The 22215-nt window shown below is 47.6% G+C and overlaps 1 protein-coding gene across 1 annotated transcript in view; it reads right to left on the reverse strand.

Moving 5' to 3' along the window:
* The window catches only part of N4BP1 (NEDD4 binding protein 1), a 23269-nt gene extending 8125 nt beyond the window's left edge, over positions 1 to 15144 (reverse strand). The window contains exons 1-4 of the mRNA XM_078619552.1: positions 14713 to 15144; positions 10072 to 10300; positions 6892 to 8633; positions 6223 to 6405 (exon numbers count right to left, since the gene is read on the reverse strand). Of these exons, the coding sequence (XP_078475678.1) occupies positions 6223 to 6405; positions 6892 to 8633; positions 10072 to 10300; positions 14713 to 14732 (2174 nt within the window). The 5' untranslated portion in view covers positions 14733 to 15144. The remainder of the gene's footprint in view (positions 1 to 6222; positions 6406 to 6891; positions 8634 to 10071; positions 10301 to 14712) is intronic.
* Positions 15145 to 22215: the final 7071 nt, after the last annotated feature.

The raw sequence follows: 22215 nt of genomic DNA on the forward strand, positions 1-22215 counted from the left end.
GTCGGAGTGTGCAGAGCGCTACGGGGCATCAGTCGAGACGTAATCCGCCCCGGCCAGACCTACATGGGAGAGTTCACGAATTAACACCCGAGTTGAGTTTTTGCACTATTTTCGTTTTTGATTCCAGATTTTCCCTTTGCATCACTGCTGTGCTTTGTTTTGTTTTGCTTTTCGTCGCTTTAGTGACCGCCACAGGTCACTCTTGCAAATCAGATGAATCCCTGATCTCCTTTGAGTCCTCGCCTGGTCAAACAAGATCAACCTGAAACTAGAACACGCAGGGACCCGCTGAGATCCTGAGAATTCAAAATGAGCCGCTGGTGATTAAACCGGGTTCTCAGCATCGAGGGTTGATGGTCTCAACCCTGTCGCCAACGACTCGCACAGAGACCCACAGACTCGCATAGAGATCACAGACTCGCACAGAGACCCACAGACTCGCACAGAGACCCCATTTAAAGCATAGTGAGTTGATGGTGTCAACCTGGGCATCAACGACTGCAATAAACACTTAAAGTTACATTTTATTCCTCACTTAATTTGGAAAAATCCAGCTATGAGAATTTGTTTTATATAAGATCAGTTTGACTGCTATATGAGGAATGTTTCTCTGTAGCAGTGCATGGGAAAGTGCGCAACCTCTGAGTGTGTAGATAAAAATAATTGTCATTCGAGGCGAGCTCCCAAGTAATTCTGCAATACTCTTTTGGTTCTTTCGGTAAAGTCACGTAGGTATAAAATAAAATAAACCACGACGTTTCGATCGCAACACAAGCGGTCGTCCTCGGGCGGAAAAAATATAATCGAGCAGTGGAACTGCTGAACCAGCAGTATGGATTCCTGCAGTCACGAAAGCTTCAAATCAAGATTAATTCTGCAATATCACTTTCCACGGCCCGTTCTCTTAGCACAGGCCGAATGCACTGCTCTCCACCTGCAAGAGTTCAGGCAGAACACAAAACACTTGATCTCATGGAATGACGCCGATGGAACGAATGGAACTATTATTATTGCTTCGCTTGTTCTCCTAGGAAAGCCTCGCCGAGTCTCAAGACTCTTTTAGGAGGGTCCTGCCAAGTTTTCGTAGTCGGTGGGGGGGGGTGTTGCCTCTCTGGGATGTTTGAGTGAATGGCATTGACACTGTGTTTTTTTTTTGTCGCCATCGGAGCAGGAAACTGGATAAGCCGGAGGAAATCCATGCAGAACAGGAGAACGCTGCAAACTTAACACGCGTAAAGGCGCCCGAGTTGAAAATTTTACTGAATTTTGCTGTCAAACCACACGAGTGTTGCCACTGCTGCCACCCTGCAGCCCCAATGAAGTTGTTTTGTTCATGACCAACCCGCCCACACAGCGACTTGCTCAGACTATTCGTAAATAAAGGGTTTTTTTGGGGTTAGATCACGTAAATATAAATGTGTCGTTAACCGATCACCGACCCGGCACAACCAATTTGTAAGGTTGGTCACGTAAACGCGCCAATTAGTTACTACTTCGGCACACCGGTGTGTTGGAGAGTAAACCCGCAACATTTCCAATTTGAATACGCGACGTTTCGCTGGTAGCTTACAACCAGCTCCATCGGCCAAATTTGCCAGAATTGTGAAGAAGTCTTCCTGCTTCCGGTCTTAAACAGAGCAAGATGACGTCCTCACTACTGGTGGTGAAAGCCTACGTGGTGATTAAACCGACTTGCCCAGACGTCAAACACGACGCTCCTCCAAACCCGCAAACAGCGAGCGACAGAACAGAGACACTCGGTCGCCCTCCATTCGCGTCGAGGCCTGCTGAGGCCGTCCAAAGCCTGGCAGGCACTGGGAATGCGCCACCCATTGACGGGGACGCCTGGTGACTTCCTCTCGAAAGGCCTCCGTTGTATTTTGCGCGAGATCTAACGACACGTAGATCGTGCGCATTCGCACGTTGTATCGCGAGACGTAGCTAGCCCGGTGTGCGCTGTGAAGAACGGGGCCGCACTGTCCCGAAACATCGCCAATTATATTTACCTTTCGAGGCTACAGCGTTGTTGACGAAGGTGTCGCGTTCTTTGTGAGTGTGCTTTGTGTACCACTGCCAATACAGCTGCAGCAACACCAAAGCATATTTTTTGTTCATTATATGTTTGCAAGATCACACATTTAGATTTCCCACAACGCATCTTGTGACCCAGCTAATGGCCACATTCCTTTCTTAGGAAACACACAAGGCTCGCGATCTTTAAACGGAAGAATCTTATAATTGGCGACATTCTTAGGCAACGGCCCTCCTTCACAGCATACTCGGGAGGCGAGAGAGGTAGAGTCATTGCGGTAGTTTTTGTTCAGTTGTTAACTCTTGATTTGAAGTTTTCGTGACTGCAGAAATCCATACTCTTTGGTTCTTTCGGTAAAGTCAGGTAGGTAGAAAAATAAATAATAAACCACGACGTTTCGATCGCAACACAAGCAATCGTCATCAGGTAGAAAGATACAGCAGTTCTACTTCTACTGCTGTATCTTTCTACCTGATGACGATTGCTTGTGTTGCGATCGAAACGCCGTGGTTTATCATTTACTTTTCTACCTACGTGACTTTACCGAAAGAACCATAGAGTATAGTTGTCAACTGTGCTTTTGTGCCCCACTGCCAACGCAGCAGCGTCACCACCAAATAACGTGTTCAGTTTAGAATCGAGACAGGCGTGCCTAGTCACGTGTGAGGCTGGCTGACACGTAAGCACCGTACGTAGCCAAGGGTTGCCGCGGGATACGGGGCGAGTACAAACGCACGCGCGCGCTCGCGTGCTCCAACCCCATCGCGAAGTGAAGCCTCTCCACAAACCGTACCTTGAAACGCTCCCCCACCAACCCAAGGTGCTCTGCTAATCGGGAACGGGGGGGGAGGGGGGAAATTCTCCCCATCCCTTGCCCCCCCCAGCCCCAAAAAACACAACTAAAGATTCTGGCGAATTGCTCGATGATGCTGGATGCAATTACCAGCGAAACGTCGTACTCAAATTGTAAATGTTGTGGTTTCACGCTTCAACACACCGGTGGGCTAAAGCAGTGAACTATTTGTCTTTTGTCGACGTGACACTTTTTTTTTACTGATTGGCCGTGTCGAGTGGTGGAGGGTTACGACACATTTATAAATAACGCGATCTAAACCCAAAAACGTTCATTATGAACTAAAGATACTAAGGACAAAGCACACGGGAAGATCACGTACGAGTGCGTTTGGTGTTAAGGAAGCGCAAGCCGTGCATTCGCGTGCTTCTGCCGCGTAAAAAAAAAAACGCCACCTCCGCGCAATAACCGCGGATTTCTCGCCTACCGCACGGCTTTTCAAACCGCTGCCCCTAATCGCGCAGTCACTGCGGCTTGCGTTTGACTCTGCACACGGAAGCACTCGTCTCTGCAATTGGGTGTAAAGGGCAAGGGTAAAGTTTTTTGGGAAATTCCAGTCTAAATTTACCGCGTGGGCGTGCCCCAGCGCCACTGCAAGTTCCCCCCGTAAAACCTCGCCAATTGTTTGCATTCACAAAGGCCTGGTGAATGGAACCCACTGGGGGGGGTTGACTGGAGTGAGCCCTACAACCCACCACAAGCCCAGTGGCCCACCCAGCTTCACACTCTTTGGCGGCGACACAGTTACGTGTAGGAGCGCGTATCGTCATCGCAAGCGGCCTTTGTAGTAATGGCTTGGCTCTTAGTAATGGCTTGCCTCGTATTCATGGATTGCCTCTTAGCAGAGTTGATGGGATCGCGTAGATTTGTGAAAACCCGCCGGGCCGCGAGGTGGCCCAAAACGTGGTGGGTGCGACAATGTGAAGTCGTGAATCTGCGGAGATTTCAGCGTCGTTCGCTCACGTGCCACTGTTCTCGCGTGGCCTTGAGACGTGGCTGGGGGTGAATCTGCGGAGATTTCAGCGTCGTTCGCTCACGTGCGTGGGTTTTCTTCGGGTCCCTTCAGTGTCCTCCCATGTTAAGCTGAACACCCCGTTGAAGGGATTGGCCAAACATCCTCATGCAGGTGCCCTCGTGAATACCAGTCTCGAGACTCGGGAGTGGATTTCCTGACTAAATAGTATTAATACGACCATCATTTGTATTAGGTGCTCATTCGGGACTGCACCAACTAAGAAGTGGGCCCATGATTGGTTTTCTTTTGGGTCCGATTGTGGAGGCATGATGTAAATTTTCACCAATCGTCTTCTTTCGTATGGCTGATGCAAGATGCAGAACAACGACTACAAATTCACACGAGTGGCCAAGCCAGACAACCACGTCAGGAGCAGCACAGTGTAATCACTGTGATGTCTTCTTTGTATTTGTGGACCGGACATTGCGTCGATATACGTTGTACAGTCTGTACTGGATGACCACTAGCCGCAACACTACTGGAGAGTTTTACATTTTACGTTTGTGCATCAGGATTCCGCATCTGCCACGGTTTGTGCAGTGGATGCGATTTTCACCGATAGCCCTCCACGACCCGACAGAGCCAATCAAATCAAGTTGCCACGCGGGCAAACGTGAAAACTTGCATTTGGTTTCATCTTCTTGGTTCTTTCGGTAAAGTCACGTAGAAGTGACTTTACCGAAAGAACCAAGAAGATGAATCCCTGCAGTCACGAAAGCTTCAAATCGAAATTTGATTTAGTTTGTTAGGAATGTTGAAAAGTTAAGCAAAATTTTATCATTTAGTTCCAACACGATTCGCTGGAGATTACAACCAGCATTATGGGGTGTCAACTAAAGCTCGGCTCTGCTTCGACAATGTTGATTTCAGGCCGAGTCAACCTAGCAGAGAGACACACCGGGTACCAAGGCCTAGTTCAAGCGTCGGAGGTTATGACAGGAGAGCGGAGAACTTGGAGGAAACCCATGCAGAGCAGGGAGAGGGAACACACAAACTGGACACGGAGAGGACACCTGAGTCGGGAATCGAACCCAGGGTTCTCTTGCTGCGAGGCATGAGCGTCACCGGCACACCACCACCCTGCCGCCCGATCGTAGTTGCGCAGGAAGTGCTTTGCGTTTGTGCGCGTAGTCTTTGTCAAAGATACAGCAAATCTAGCTGTGATGGTCCCACCTGCTGACGGAGACTTGTGTTGCCTCCGAAACGTCGTGATTTTTATTATTTTATTAATTTTAATTTCATTTTTTACCTACGTGACTTTACCGAAAAAACTAAAAGTATTTGTCAAAGCTCTCCGTGTCTTTGTTTCCTCCTCCCCCTCCTCCATGTCTTTTTCTCATCCCACAATTTGCCACGCTTCCAAGGTATGCGGGCGGACCCTTTGACAGCCAGTCAAGCGTAACACGAACGGTGTTCGTACAAGAATCGAACAAAAGGTAACAACTGGCGGCACAGACAGCGGCGGCAAGCGGCGTCAATAACCGTCACCTTGGCCCCAGTGGTGACCCCGCCTGCGTGACCTCGGCTGGGAAATTTTCTCAAGGCCTCGCCGGGAAAAACGTGACGCAGCCGAGGCTCTCCAGCGAGCCCTTAGTCACACACGACGGACGTGAGCGAGCTCCTGCGATCATGAGCCCCGTTGACGCGTCCGTGACGTCTCCCGGTAGGATTGGTAAGTACCCGTGCGGCTTTGTCTTGCCGTGGATTAGCGGCGCGCAATTTTTCAATGACGACTTTCGGCAAATTGACCCTGCGGGCGAGTGACTCACCTGCGCGAACACACAACGTCTGCACGTGGTGACGGAACAGACGGCACTTCCTCGCTGCCCACGAGCCAAGGCTCCGTTTGATAATTACGACAACAACAAAAAACCGTGGTAAAATTTTGTGCGCAACTGTTGTGCAAGTTAGGGAAGTGACTTCTATTTCTGTCAGTCGGATTTTCCCCATCTACGTTGTGCTGCGAGTCCACTCACTATTTAGAAAATGCTGCTCGTGACAAAGATAAATATGCATTTAAGTGTGATGGTGGTGATGACAATACCGATTCTTGATGATGTCACAGTCTGTGACGTGTATGTGTATATACGTGAATGTTGAACTTTTTTCGTACCGTACCTAGCCAATCGTGCTTATCAGAGGTGGGGGGCGAGAGGTCAAGGACAAGAGCGTGTAAACAAACCCGAGCTCGATGCGAGTGTTAGATCTGCATCAGCAAAGTCACAGAACTCGCCTGACGACAATCGCTCAGAAAGGCTGCCCCCCTTTGACGACGCCCCCCCGCCACCGCCCACTAAACCGAAGGCGCGAGATCGCACTCACGCCATGGCGACGTTGCTCCCGTCCACGATGACGTGACGCACGGATTCCCTGCCGGGCTCGCTCGGCAGGTACAGCTTGTATGGCTTAGACAGCCCAAGCAGGTAGAGCTCTGTCGGCTGCAGGTTGCTGCTGGAGCCGGTGGTGGTGGTGGTGTCAGCGGCGGCGGCCGCCACTCGGCTGGTACTGTGAAGTCGTTAGGAACATCGATGAGAAACGGAACTGCCAGCGGACTCGGTCGGTGTGACAGCGCAAACCCCCCACCGGCGATTCAAGCGATCGCCACGATCCGAGAGCCGCGGTTGGTTTCGAAATGAAACGCTTTTCTGCCTCTTTTTTTTTACCGTCTGGTTTGCACCGGAGTTTTTGCCCGTCTCAGTTCTAGTTTAGTTACCTCCCCCCACCCCCCCCCCCCCGCGGCATAAATCTGATATTATCCCATCCTTCATACAACAATCAGTGGAAAATGTTAATATCCAATTCTGGCGCGCGTCACTTGACGGGTGCATCGCGAGGGCACCAGCTGACATTCAATCGACTCGTCGCAACTCGCCCCACAAGCAAACGCCGTCCAAACATCGAGTCGTGAAACTGCAAATTGCGTGTTGGGGGGGGGGGCTAAGGCTTAACCACTGCTCAGATTCACGGCCACGCCGGCCCCCACCTACCCACCTGGCAACGGCGGTGCACTCCTGGCGGGGGCCCGGCTGCTCCACGTGCCACTTTGTCGCCTCCTTCCGTGCCGCGCCGTCGGCAGGCCCGCGGACGTGCAGGACGTCGTTCGCGTCGTCCGAGATGACGATGCAGTCCTTTTTGCCGGGGCGTCTGCTCGTTGCCGGTGGAGGCGCGCCCGTCCCGTCCGTCTCCAGGTCGTCCGCCTCGGCGCTGGGAAAACGGGCGCGCTGCGATGAAGACGACGACGACGACACGCCGCCCCGGGGGAGCCGCGCGGCGCCATTCACGGGGCCGCCGCGCGCCACTCCCTCTCCGCCGTGGGAACGCAAGAGGCTCGCCTCCGGGCCCGGCTTCTTCCACGTCGCCTGCGCTTCGGCTCTGTCGGCGTTTGAGCAAACGCCCCGAGAGAAGACGCGTGCCAACGCCTCCGTGGGACCGCCCTGGCGCTCGCCTTGCTGCTCTCGGTGCGCGCTCTCGGCGCCCGGCTCCGCCGCCGTCGCCGCAGGTGCCGCTCGCTTGCCCATGCGGTGCAACTCCTTGAGGACGCTGCGCGGGTCGGTGCCCACAGCTCGGCACACGTCGCCCACCTCGTCGCGCGTGTATCCCAGGCTCATGGCCGCCTCCATGACCCAATGCGTCGCGTACGAGCCCTCCTGCGGATCCTCAGAGCCGGACTCCTCGTCGCCGCCGACCTGCTCGCCCGCCGTGACCAAGGTGGCCTTCTCCTGGAGGCGATCGAGGATTTCCGAGGCCTCGGTTTGCTGCCCCATCTCCAACACGACGCTCCGCACCAACTCCGGATCGTAACCCATGGTGCTGAAGAAATTCACGAGGTACTTGAGCTCCCTCTCCGGCTCCGGCGTCGCTTGCGCAGCGGCGGTCGCTTGCGCGCGGCCCTCCTCCTTGCCGAGCCCGCGGGACGACGACACGTTGGCGGGCGAGTGTTTCTTCATCTGGCCGGAGACCGTCGACTCGCTGTCCGAGGTTTTCCGTTTAACCGACGGGTTTTTCACTCTCTTCAAGGGCTTGCCTGCACATTCCTCCGCCTCCTCCGTCTCGGGTGTCTCCGCCTCGGCCTTGCCAAGCGCGCTGGTGAAGCTGGAACTCAGCTCGGTCACGGGGCTGTCATTCTCCTCCCTCGAGAGGTCCTCCCTGCCCTTACCATACGTCCTCTGTCCCTCGGTCGGCATCCTTACCCGGATTCTATTTCCGCCGCCGCCGCCGCCGCCAACACCGGGCGCTTCCGGCGCCTCCGTCCCTCTGGCCGACAGCACGAAGGACCCACGTGTCCGATCGGGCGGCCCTCGCGAGAAAGTGGCGTGGGCTCCCGCCGCGTCGAGCAGCTCAAGGAGGTCCCGCTTGATGCTCACGGGCAACAGCAGCAACTCGGTGCCGTATTTGCCGCCGTTCTCCTCCACCAGGCGGTTGAAGCGGCGCTTGGCTAGCGAGTCGGCCTCCCCCGGCGCGGCGGTGGCGGCGGCGGCGGCGCCCCGCCCCTCCGCGTCCGTCTCCCGGCAGCAGTCGCAGAAGTGCTGCACGCGCGTCTGCGCCAGCAGCACGGCCTCGGTGCCTCCCCGGATGGTCAGGCGGCCCACGCCGGTGACGCTCACGTCGGCGCGGCTGTCCCACGCGAGGGCGCGCAGGAACCGGCCGGCGAGGCCCTCGTACACGCACTGCAGGCCCGGCGGGAAGCGCTGCTCCACCTGCAGGCCCTCGCCGCACAGCCCCACCACGAACTCCTGCGGGGGTGGCAGAGCCGACGTCAAGCGCACGGCACACACGGGAGACGACGCACACGAAGCAGACCACGCGCACGACGCGCACAATCCACACGGTACACATGGTACGCAACACACACGGCATGTGCAGCAAGCATGACACGCACAGTACACACGGTTCAGAGAGCACACGGCACGCACGGCACCCACAGTGCGCTGCACACAGAGTTTGCGGGCATGCAAGTGGTGAGCACAACACACAAGGCAGAGTGCAACAACGGTGACAATGAGCCTGTGAGATGATGGGCTTAGTTGTAGAACTAAGAGCTGGGCGCTAACTACTCTGCCACCGCTCCTCCACACTTGAGGGGGGGGGGGTGGAAAAGGTAGTTCCTGGGTAAATAATTCAAGATCGGCATTTAGCACGGATGGCAAAAAAAGAAAAAAAATCACCCAAAATTCAGAATACGCCTGCAGCGTGTACCGCCACACGCAATGCACACACCGCAGTAGCAGCAGCCGCAGCTACACGCGTGGTGGCGGCGGCGGCGGCGGGGGTTTTGGTTTCTGCTCCACGCCGCCAGAAAACAGTGGCACCCGTCGTGAATGAACCCAACGCCTTTCCCACAACACGACCACGCCGTCTCGCACCGCTCACCCCCCTTTTATGGTCATTTTCCACATTTGTAAAACTGACGCACGGCCGACCAGCCAGCCGGCCGCAGCCCCCGCACAGGGGAAAAGTCCCAGTTGCTTTGTAGTTAACCACAGAAACCCAACTCGCTTTAAATACCAAATTGTGAATTAAAATTAGCAAGCCGGCCGGGCCGTATGAATGAACCCTTGTACCGACGCGTAGGCCTGCCTCTCTCCAATCGAACCGAATGTCCGAGCGTTTTTGATGTTGTTGTAAGACACAGACTCTCGACGGAGAAACTCCAGGCGTTCTCACGGTAAAACATTACTTCAGCCACTTGTCACTCTACTGCTGGACTAAGGGACACCCAAAGCCATGTCAGATCGTGGGGGTCGTTTGAGCGTACTTCACCCACACACATCACTGGCTCCTGCCGACGTTTGTGCCATCATCGCTGGCGATCGAAACCCAACTCAGAGTGTGTGCTCACTTAACCACCTTGCGCCCACCCATTCTTGCCGTGCGGGTAGGCCTCGGCAAGGTAAGGTAAAAGTGTAAAAACAACGAGCCTACCTTTACCCTACCTTTTACCTTACCACAATACAATCACTCTACCCTACCTTTTACCCTTTAGCAGGTAAGGTAAAAGGTAAAATGCAACGAGCCTACCTTTTACCCTTACCCCTTGGCACGTCGACACCTTTACCCTTTACCTTTACCCTTTTACCCGGTAAAAAGGGTACAATTACCTTACCTTGCCGAGGCCTACGCGCGGGGTAAAATGATTTGGCGAAAAATGATTTGGCGGAAGCCAGTGGTCACCTTGGCGCGCTGCACGTTCTCCAGAGACTTTCCCGTGAGCTTGATCCAGGAGAAATTGTCGCCCGGCGTGGTCACGAGGGTCATGCACACGAAGAAGATCTGCTGTAGATTGCGCGCTACGTTGTTGACCAGAGCCTCCCTACTGGCAGGCACCGTGAACTCCTCCATGTAGTCGCCATCGCTGCCTCCGTTGCTGCCACCACCGCCATGCTGCACCGCAGTTTGCATCCTAAGAAAGGACAGGAGAGCGTCCGTCCTCTTTGTAACGTGAAACACGGGGCCAGGCTCCACGAATGTGGGCAAACCTCAGACACCATATCAACAACAGCTACAACAACAACCGGCATTAGCCGTTAGGTGGCGGTGACGTTACCACGGCGCTTGCGCCTGGCTAGGTACACTTTGATTTATGCGTGAAAGAGTAAAAAGGATCGCTAGTAGATGGTCACGGGACAGACCCAGCAGGTGCCACGTGGATTGGTTGACTGACTTGAAATGAGACGGAAATAAGTCAGTGGGATTGAGAAAGTTCACTAAATTGAAGGTGCACCATATTCACCATCTCGACGTGGAAGAGAGAAAAGGTCACACAGTTCGGCCGGGCATGTCCCAACCAACACCGCGGCATTTCTAGGAGAATGTCTCCTTTATCAAGAAAGGTGGATAGATTACACTGGTCACACTTTTTCTGGCACAAGGTATTCCAACGGTTATAAGGTAATTTTGGGGTGCCGATTCCAAATCTGGCATCAGTTTTTGTCTATCACATCAGGTTTTTGAGATATCAAATATTGCATTTTCAATAAAAACTGCAGAAGAAAAATATTAAATAAATGTGGATATCTACATAAATGATATTATAAACACACTATCCTAAAAATACAGCACCATATTTTAACACTAAAGCAGTCACTGACTCGCAACAACTTGCAATCATAAGTGACAGAGTTAATTTCGGGTAAAATCAATGAAAATGGGGTTTTCCGATATCATGAAAATGAGATGTGATAGAGCAAATCTGAGATCAGATTTGGAATCAGCACCCTGAAATTAATCAACGATTTTTGGGTTTAGATCGCGTTATTTATAAATGTGTCGTAACCCTCCACCACCCGACACGGCCAATCAGTAAAAAAGTGTCACGTTGACAAAGAGTACGACGTTTCGCTGGTAATTGCATCCAGCATCATCGGGCAATTCGCCATGCAATTACCAGCGAAACGTCGTACTCAAATTGTAAATGTTGTGGTTTCACGCTTCAACACACCGGTGGGCTAAAGCAGTGAACTATTTGTCTTTTGTCAACGTGACACTTTTTTACTGATTGGCCGTGTCGGGTGGTGGAGGGTTACGACACATTTATAAATAACGCGATCTAAACCCAAAAATCGTTGATTATGAACAATATTGGTCGCGAAAGCCTATGTGTTAAACTGACCCTGAAATTAGTCTAGAACAGCTGCAAAAGTCCAGGCCAGAAAAAAACCATTTTTTTTGTTGACCAGTGTTATGTTTAAAAAAAAAAATCTGGATTGTAGTCCTAATTAAATGGCATGCTAGGGTCCAAGCCACTTGATGATTATAACCAGCGATCACCCACACGTCTTTAAAGTGCCCTGAATTATACATCTGAATCTTGAGATCTGCCACGTGGTACATACTGTACAACACAATGTACACGATCATGCACTGTACACGCTGCTGCTGCTGCTAACACGAGGCTCCCAACACAGTACAGATGAACAACATCTTCAACACAATACAAAAACACAATCACCGGTATATAACGTATTAATATAACGCAACTCAACGTTAGCACAACACCGTACAACAACAACAACTCTGCCGCATTATACATAACACAGGCATACACATCACAATACACTCGCAACTGAATAAAAATTAACCCGTAAAAACAAAGTTTTTCACTATAAATCCTTTATATGCGTGGCGGCTAGAGTCCTCTCGTCCTCTGGCTTGAGATGGCTGCCACCTATGGGTCAGATGATTGCATTGCACCATTAAGCAATTGGTAATTAAATATAATATTTTTGTCCTAAAAAGTGTACAATTTTGGAAACATTAATTGTCACGCACAACGAGTCTGTGTGGAAAATGTCAGCTCGATTGTATCACTGGAAGTGTGTTAAAAAACGACCGAAAGATTTGCACGGTCGTAAGCAAGCAAGCGAACTTAATATAAAGGATTTAAAAACACCACAAATCCATACCCTTTATCAGTGGCCTAGATTATTACAGACCAATTCAGACCGTATTGGTCACCACGTGTCCCTTACACATCTCAACGTTCATCCTACAAAATGTCATCACGAGGGAGAAACACAAAATAACTTTTTTTATTTTACACGCTTTTATTTAACTCACTCTTTTTCGATTTAAAGCTTTCGTGACTGCAGGGATTCATCTTCTTGGTTCTTTCGGTAAAGTCACGTGGAATGGAAATAATAAAATAATAAAAATAAAACATAATAAAATAATTATGTTGTTGTCGTATCTTCAAATCTTGTAACTCAATTTTAACCCACTTCCCAATGTGGTATCAACTACAAACTTGGTATACTTATGCCATAAGGATGACAATACCATTCTAATCATAAAAAATTAAAATAACATTTTAAACGATCTTTTTACACGCTTTCTATGAACTCTATCTCGATGTTTAGATAAAACGTGGAAGTTACCTTGAGGCCTGTGTAACTAGGTTAACACACTGACTCTATCTCGCTGTTTAGATATAACAGATTACCTTGAGGTGTGTGTAACTAAGTTAACACACTAACTCTATCTCGCTGTTTAGATATAACAAGTTACCTTGAGGCCTGTGTAACTAGGTTAACACACTAACTCTATCTCGATGTTTAGATAAAACAGGTTACCTTGAGGCCTGTGTGTAACTAGGTTAACACACTAACTCTATCTCGCTGTTTAGATATAACAGATTACCTTGAGATCTGTGTAACTAGGTTAACACACTAACTCTATCTCGCTGTTTAGATAAAACAGGTTACCTTGAGGCCTGTGTTACTAAGTTAACACACTAACTCTATCTCGCTGTTTAGATATAACAGGTTACCTTGAGGCCTGTGTAACTAGGTTAACACACTAACTCTATCTCGATGTTTAGATAAAACAGGTTACCTTGAGGCCTGTGTGTAACTAGGTTAACACACACACTCTATCTCGATGTTTAGATATAACTTGGAGGTTACCTTGAGGCGTGTGTAACTAAGTTAACACACTAACTCTATCTCGCTGTTTAGATATAACTTGGAGGTTACCTTGAGGCGTGTGTAACTAAGTTAACACACTAACTCTATCTCGCTGTTTAGATATACCAGGTTACCTTGAGATCTGTGTAACTAGGTTATCACACTAACTCTATCTCGCTGTTTAGATATAACTTGGAGGTTACCTTGAGATCTGTGTAACTAGGTTATCACACTAACTCTATCTCGCTGTTTAGATATAACTTGGAGGTTACCTTGAGATCTGTGTAACTAGGTTAACACACTAACTCTATCTCGCTGTTTAGATATACCAGGTTACCTTGAGGCCTGTGTAACTAGGTTAACACACTAACTCTATCTCGATGTTTAGATATAACAGATTACCTTGAGGTGTGTGTAACTAAGTTAACACACTAACTCTATCTCGCTGTTTAGATATACCAGGTTACCTTGAGGCCTGTGTAACTAGGTTAACACACTAACTCTATCTCGCTGTTTAGATTTAACAGGTTACCTTGATATCTGTGTGTAACTAAGTTAACACACTAACTCTATCTCGCTGTTTAGATTTAACTTGGAGGTTACCTTGAGATCTGTGTAACTAAGTTAACACACTAACTCTATCTCGCTGTTTAGATTTAACTTGGAGTTTACCTTGAGATCTGTGTAACTAAGTTAACACACTAACTCTATCTCGCTGTTTAGATTTAACAGGTTACCTTGAAGCCTGTGTAACTAAGTTAACACACTAACTCTATCTCGCTGTTTAGATATAACTTGGAGGTTACTTTGAGGCCTGTGTAACTAAGTTAACACACTAACTCTATCTCGATGTTTAGATAAAACAGGTTACCTTGAGGTGTGTGTGTAACTAAGTTAACACACTAACTCTATCTCGCTGTTTAGATATAACTTGGAGGTTACCTTGAGATCTGTGTGTAACTAAGTTAACACACTAACTCTATCTCGCTGTTTAGATATAACTTGGAGGTTACCTTGAGATCTGTGTGTAACTAGGTTAACACACTAACTCTATCTCGCTGTTTAGATATAACAGGTTACCTTGAGGTGTGTGTAACTAAGTTAACACACTAACTCTATCTCGCTGTTTAGATATAGCTTGGAGGTTACCTTGAGGCCTGTGTGTAACTAAGTTAACACACTACCTCTATCTCGCTGTTTAGATATAAGTAGGTTACCTTGAGGCCTGTTAACACGTTATCCCAATCCCGTGAAGGTTTAACCCGATCGCGGTATAACTCAACACGTTACCACCACAGTAGTAAGTGGTTAACAATGATGTGTAACCCGTAGTGAGTATAGCAGGTTACCAGGTTACCAGTGTAGGGGTAACAACAACAACACTGAGGATGATGATACAGTGGGCACTCACCCGCCATCTCTGTTGGCCATGGCGCAATGGAGGTGACGATTTCGCGATGATGTGGACGATGATGTTGGTGGTGATGATGATGGTGGTGGTGATGATGATGGTGGTGGTGATGTTGGTGGTGGTGAGGACGATAATGGTGTTGGTGATGATGATGGTGTTGGTGATGATGGTGGTGTTGGTGGTGGTGTTGGTGGTGATGGTGGTGTTGGTGGTGATGATGTTGGTGGTGGTGATGTTGGTGATGATGGTGATGTTGGTGGTGGTGATGGTGGTGTTGGTGGTGATGATGTTGGTGGTGGTGATGTTGGTGGTGATGATGTTGGTGGTGGTGATGTTGGTGATGATGGTGATGTTGGTGGTGGTGATGGTGGTGGGGGATGTGTGAGTGAGTGTGACCGCAGCGAAGGATGGCGATGCGAGCAGGGGGAGGGAGGAGGGGGAGGGGCCAATGGAGGCGGTGCCGTGGGCGGGGCCAGGGCGGTGACGCGTTGGGAATTTCCCGCACGTCACACCGTGTGATGTGTGTGTGTGTTACACACTGTGTGTAGTGTGTGTGTTATAACACACACTTTGTGATGTGTGTGTGTTACACACTGTGTGTATTGTGTGTGTTATAACACACACTTTGTGATGTGTGTGTGTTACACACTGTGTGTAGTGTGTGTGTTATAACACACACTTTGTGATGTGTGTGTGTGTTACACACTGTGTGTATTGTGTGTGTTATAACACACACTTTGTGATGTGTGTGTGTTACACACTGTGTGTAGTGTGTGTGTTATAACACACACTTTGTGATGTGTGTGTGTGTGTTACACACTGTGTGTATTGTGTGTGTTATAACACACACTTTGTGATGTGTGTGTGTTACACACTGTGTGTAGTGTGTGTGTTATAACACACACTTTGTGATGTGTGTGTGTGTTACACACTGTGTGTATTGTGTGTGTTATAACACACACTTTGTGATGTGTGTGTGTTACACACTGTGTGTAGTGTGTGTGTTATAACACACACTTTGTGATGTGTGTGTGTGTTACACACTGTGTGTAGTGTGTGTGTTATAACACACACTTTGTGATGTGTGTGTGTGTTACACACTGTGTGTAGTGTGTGTGTTATAACACACACTTTGTGATGTGTGTGTGTGTGTTACACACTGTGTGTATTGTGTGTGTTATAACACACACTTTGTGATGTGTGTGTGTGTTACACACTGTGTGTATTGTGTGTGTTATAACACACACTTTGTGATGTGTGTGTGTTACACACTGTGTGTATTGTGTGTGTTATAACACACACTTTGTGATGTGTGTGTGTTACACACTGTGTGTAGTGTGTGTGTTATAACACACACTTTGTGATGTGTGTGTGTGTTACACACTGTGTGTAGTGTGTGTGTTATAACACACACTTTGTGATGTGTGTGTGTGTGTTACACACTGTGTGTATTGTGTGTGTTATAACACACACTTTGTGATGTGTGTGTGTGTTACACACTGTGTGTAGTGTGTGTGTTATAACACACACTTTGTGATGTGTGTGTGTTACACACTGTGTGTATTGTGTGTGTTATAACACACACTTTGTGATGTGTGTGTGTGTTACACACTGCGTGTATTGTGTGTGTTATAACACACACTTTGTGATGTGTGTGTGTTACACACTGTGTGTATTGTGTGTGTTATAACACACACTTTGTGATGTGTGTGTGTTACACACTGTGTGTATTGTGTGTGTTATAACACACACTTTGTGATGTGTGTGTGTTACACACTGTGTGTATTGTGTGTGTTATAACACACACTTTGTGATGTGTGTGTGTTACACACTGTGTGTATTGTGTGTGTTATAACACACACCGTGTGATGTGTGTGTGTGTTACACACTGTGTGTATTGTGTGTGTTATAACACACACTTTGTGATGTGTGTGTGTTACACACTGTGTGTATTGTGTGTGTTATAACACACTTTGTGATGTGTGTGTGTGTTACACACTGCGTGTATTGTGTGTGTTATAACACACACTTTGTGATGTGTGTGTGTTACACACTGTGTGTATTGTGTGTGTTATAACACACTTTGTGATGTGTGTGTGTTACACACTGTGTGTATTGTGTGTGTTATAACACACACTTTGTGATGTGTGTGTGTGTTACACACTGCGTGTATTGTGTGTGTTATAACACACACTTTGTGATGTGTGTGTGTTACACACTGTGTGTATTGTGTGTGTTATAACACACACTTTGTGAAGTGTGTGTGTTACACACTGTGTGTATTGTGTGTGTTATAACACACACTTTGTGATGTGTGTGTTACACACTGTGTGTATTGTGTGTGTTATAACACACACTTTGTGAAGTGTGTGTGTTACACACTGTGTGTATTGTGTGTGTTATAACACACACCGTGTGATGTGTGTGTGTGTTACACACTGTGTGTATTGTGTGTGTTATAACACACACTTTGTGATGTGTGTGTGTTACACACTGTGTGTATTGTGTGTGTTATAACACACACTTTGTGATGTGTGTGTGTTACACACTGTGTGTATTGTGTGTGTTATAACACACTTTGTGATGTGTGTGTGTTACACACTGTGTGTATTGTGTGTGTTATAACACACACTTTGTGATGTGTGTGTGTTACACACTGTGTGTATTGTGTGTGTTATAACACACTTTGTGAAGTGTGTGTGTTACACCCCAGTGTTATACACACAGTGTGTATAACACAGTGTGTGTTATAACACACTGTGTGATGTGTGTGTGTTACACCCCAGTGTGTTATTACACACACAGTGTGTGTATTGTGTGTGTTATAACACACACTGAGTTATAACACAGTGTGTGTTATTACACACACTGTGTGATATGTGTGTGTGATGTGTGTGTATAACACCCCAGTGTTATACACACACACACACACTGTGTGTATTGTGTGTGTGTTAAATAGCGTGTTATTACACACACACAGTGTGTATGATAACACAGTGTGTTATTACACACACAGTGTGTATAACACAGTGTGTGTTATAACACACACTGTGTTGTGTGTGTGTTACACAGTGTGTGATGTGTGTGTGTTACACAGTGTGTGATGTGTGTGTGTGTTATAACATACACTGTGTTGTGTGTGTGTTACACAGTGTGTGATGTGTGTGTGTGTTATAACATACACTGTGTTGTGTGTGTGTTACACAGTGTGTGATGTGTGTGTGTGTTACACAGTGTGTGATGTGTGTGTGTGTTATAACATACACTGTGTTGTGTGTGTGTTATAACACACACTGTGTTGTGTGTGTGTTACACAGTGTGTGATGTGTGTGTGTTACACAGTGTGTGATGTGTGTGTGTGTTATAACACCCCAGTGTATACACACACACTGTGTGTATTGTGTCTGTTATAACACACACAGTGTGTGTTGTGTGTGTGTTACACAGTGTGTTATAACACACTGTGATGTGTGTGTGTTACACAGTGTGATGCGTGACGTCATTTATGGACGTCCCTTTAGTGAGCGCCTATAAAGGCCGGCACGGCGCACGAGGGGGTGGGTGGCCAGCACCACGCCCAGCCGCCTTTGTGTCCCCAGTGGCGATGTTTACACACCGCACCAGGCACTCATTTTAGGTTGAGTCGACCTAGGGGAGGCCCAGAACTGGTTCAGACCATCGTCACTGGCATTTCTATCAACCCCTTATCAGTGCCCTACCTTATTACAGACCAAGATTCACCGGTGGGAGCCCAGCACGGGGTATCCATCATTGCCCCCACACTCTGGTTCACACGCACGCACACGGACTTTATTATATTTCAAGAATCGTGACAATGAAATTGACGGGCTACTGTGAGTCTCACCACTGGACAAATGGAAATACCCCCCCCCCATCATCACCAGGCGTTGTGCACACCACTTCTTGTTGTGTGTGCCCAGTGCCGGATGAACCTTGTGTGGGACCTGTAGCATATGATGTTATATAGGGGCCCTAAATAAAAAAAAAACGAATATTAAAACACAATTTTTTTTTTACTTGCATAGTAAAGTAATTGTATTTTTTTCATTTGCTATATAGCCCAGATAATACGACAAATCGCTAACCTTAAACACCAGGTCGTTCGTAAAAGTCGAAGACGGTATAGTACTATAGTAATAGAGCAAGTGCAAAATCACCGAACCGAAATTTGATAGCTTGAAAGCATTTAGCGCGGAGCCCTTGAAAGTACGGGGCCCGCAGCTACATGTGTAGCGACTTTGCTACGAGGATTATCCGGCACTGTGTGTGTCTCTCATTCTTCTAAGGCTGTGTACGCTGTTGCGCAATTACGTAACAACTCTGCATTTACACCATTGGTGCCTCATTTGCCAGTAAAAAATATCATAATTGTTTTTTTACCCTTTAATCTGGCAACAAAACTGACACCTTTTTTTACGAGGAGTCATGTTTGCATAGACCACAATACCTGCAGTCATAATGCAAACAAAAAACATAACTCTGATAATGTATCTTCTTGGTTCTTTCGGTAAAGTCACGTAGAAGGGAAGTAATAAAATAATAAAAATAAAACATAATAAAATTATTCTCACGACGTTTTTATTACTTCCCTTCTACGTGACTTTACCGAAAGAACCAAGAAGATGAATCCCTGCAGTCACGAAAGCTTTAAATCAAAATCTGATAATGTATGCACTGTCCTTGAAGTTGATTGGTCCACACCCGAGACAGCTTTCCTTAGAGCCTAGGCTCACATGGTGTTGGACCAGATGACGCCAAAAGGTGCACAACTCAAAGACAATGCACCATCAGAGTATGAGAGCTTGGGGTAAGCATTTACACCATTGGAACCTCATTTGCCAGTAAAAAATATGATAATTGGTTTTTACCCTTTAATCTGGCAACAAAACTGACACCTTTTTTACGAGGAGTAATGTTTGCATAGACCACAATACCTGCATTTGCCGTGTGACGGTGGAACTCTGTAATTGTTCGTTTAACACGTGGCAGGGCATTCGCCGACCAATATTATCCTTGAGTTGTTTTTTTTTGGCGATGGGGAGGGTTAGATCGGGCAAATATAAATGTGTCGTTAAACCAGCCACCACCCGACACTGTAATTGTTTCTCTCTGGTTCTTTCGGTAAAGTCACGTAGATAAAAAGAATAATAAACTAAAAGAAAACACGACGTTTCGTTCGCAGCACAAGTGTCCGTCTTCAGGTGAGAAAAAAAAATCTAGTGAGAAAAAAAATCAAGACTGAAACTGTTGGTTCACTCTGTAACTCTAGATTTGAACTTTTCGTGACTGCAAGGATTCATAGTAAAATTAAAATAAATGAAAAAACAACTGAATTAAATCACGACGTTTCGGAGGCAACACCAGCTTCCGTCTTAGCTGTGTAACTCTCTTTAATAGCCGTGTGATTGTGCAACTCTGTAATTGTTATAACTCTGAAACTGTTGTGTAATCGTGTAACTCTATAATTGTTTAATGTGTGTGTGTGCTTGTGTAACAATGGGCACTACCCGCTGCGTTGTTTAATTTGAGTGTTAACAACACCGTGTTACAAAATACTCGTGTGTAAACGGTGAAATACTCTTTGAGTCTTTCAGTAAAGTCACGTAGGTAGAAAAATAATATTAAAAAATCACGACGTTTCGATCGCAACACAAGCAATCGTCTTAAGGTGATTATTTTGATTCTTATTTTTCTATCTACGTGACTTTACCGAAAGACCCTAAGAGTATGAATTCCTGCAGTCACGAAAGCTTTAAGTCAAGATTTAAACGGTGTCATGTTGTGTGTGTGAGGGAGCCGGCTTCCACACCCTCCACTCATTATTAACTATTTGATTATTTAAATTTACCAAGGTTACCTTTTATTAATTCCACGAAGGAGCATTTTGCTACTTCATGGGAGAATGGAGAAGGATACATTTTGTAAAATTGTTATTAAACATTTTGATTCTAATGATTCTATCAGGGCTTTTCATTCTGTGGAATGAATATATGTTTGTTATAATTGTACTATAATTTATAATTCTAAGAGAATTTAAATATAATATTCTGAACATCTGCAGTTTTAGGTAGACGTTGAATATTTTCAAGTGGATTTTCTGCTAAATTTCAGCATTCCAACGCCTCCCTTTTAATAAATGTTTTCTCCTACAACATCAGAGTGCAGCGCCACATTACATACGCACTACAACGACAATAGTTTAAAGCGATTTGAAGCATGTTTTATTTTCAAAATGGAAATATGGTTTTGGGGGGAAGGGGGGGTAGAGCTTTGTGACGTCATATTTGAGGGGGGGTTAGACTTTTTGTGACGCCGTGTGACGGTGGGGGACGGGGGTCATAAATCGTCCAAAATCGCGTGACGTCATTTATGGACGGCCCCTAATGAAGTGGACAGCTGCGGCTCCACATTCACTCTTCTGTCCACACCACCGCTCGCGCTAAGGCGGCGTGCAGCAGCAGCAGCACGAACGCGCCCAACACCTGCCAAGCGACGATCATCTCAAAACGAGTGCTCGTGCTTCGGCTCTGCCCCTCACTACTCTTAGTTTTTTCGGTAAAGTCACGTAGGTAAAAAATGAAATTAAAATTAATAAAATAAAATAATAAAAATCACGACGTTTCGGAGGCAGCACAAGTCTCCGTCATCAGGTGAGACCGTCACAGCCAGATTTGCTGTATCAAGTGAGGCAGGGATTCAAAGATGCATGTTCTTAAATACAAGTTAAGGGGGAGGAGAGGGGGGGGGGCAGAAAATGTGAGTGTGAAAGCGATCGGTATTACTGCCCCTCACTCTCTGCCGCACGTCCGCCCCACGCAGCCGCTTACACACGGGAGTCATGGACACCACACCGATGCTCTGTGCTAAAGTTTATTCGTGGGCAGAGCCGAGCCTACTGCTACCCAAGTCTACAAAAACACTCACACGCCCTATCACGTACCTCGTGGCTGTACTCACGGCGTCGCATGGGCGCTGTGAGAGTCGGAGGGTGGATGACGGAAAAAACCTCGCCTATCGCTGCCTCGTAGCGGCACTCACTGGCATCACACGGATGCTGCGAGCGGCTCGAGGAGGCAGGATGACAGGGCGGGGGGGGGGGGGGTCTTGAGTGACCAAGATGTTGACCACAAGTTCTATCTTGAGTGCCTCGGGTTCCCCTTTTTATCCCCCCTCACTTCAGAAACCCGGGGTCGCGTTATCCCGCGTGGCCAATCGTGCGCCTACCTGTGATGATTCTCGCTCGTTTCCCCTCCCTGACACGGAGCGTTGCGACGGTGACTTCGAGACCTCTTGTCCATGCCCCCGTACTCATGAATTTCGGACTCAACCCGTTTAATCTGGAAGGTCGTCCGGCTGGCGAGCACACACCCTGCGAGTGTGTACTTGGTCTGGGGGAGACCGTGGCGCTGCGATCCCATAACCTCATAGTCTGCTCTGATAATATTTCACCCCAGCCCCCCTCCCCGATGTCATGTATGACTG

This window comes from Lampetra planeri, chromosome 63, assembly GCF_965212315.1.
Source record: "Lampetra planeri chromosome 63, kcLamPlan1.2.h2, whole genome shotgun sequence".
Lineage (NCBI taxonomy): Eukaryota > Metazoa > Chordata > Hyperoartia > Petromyzontiformes > Petromyzontidae > Lampetra > Lampetra planeri.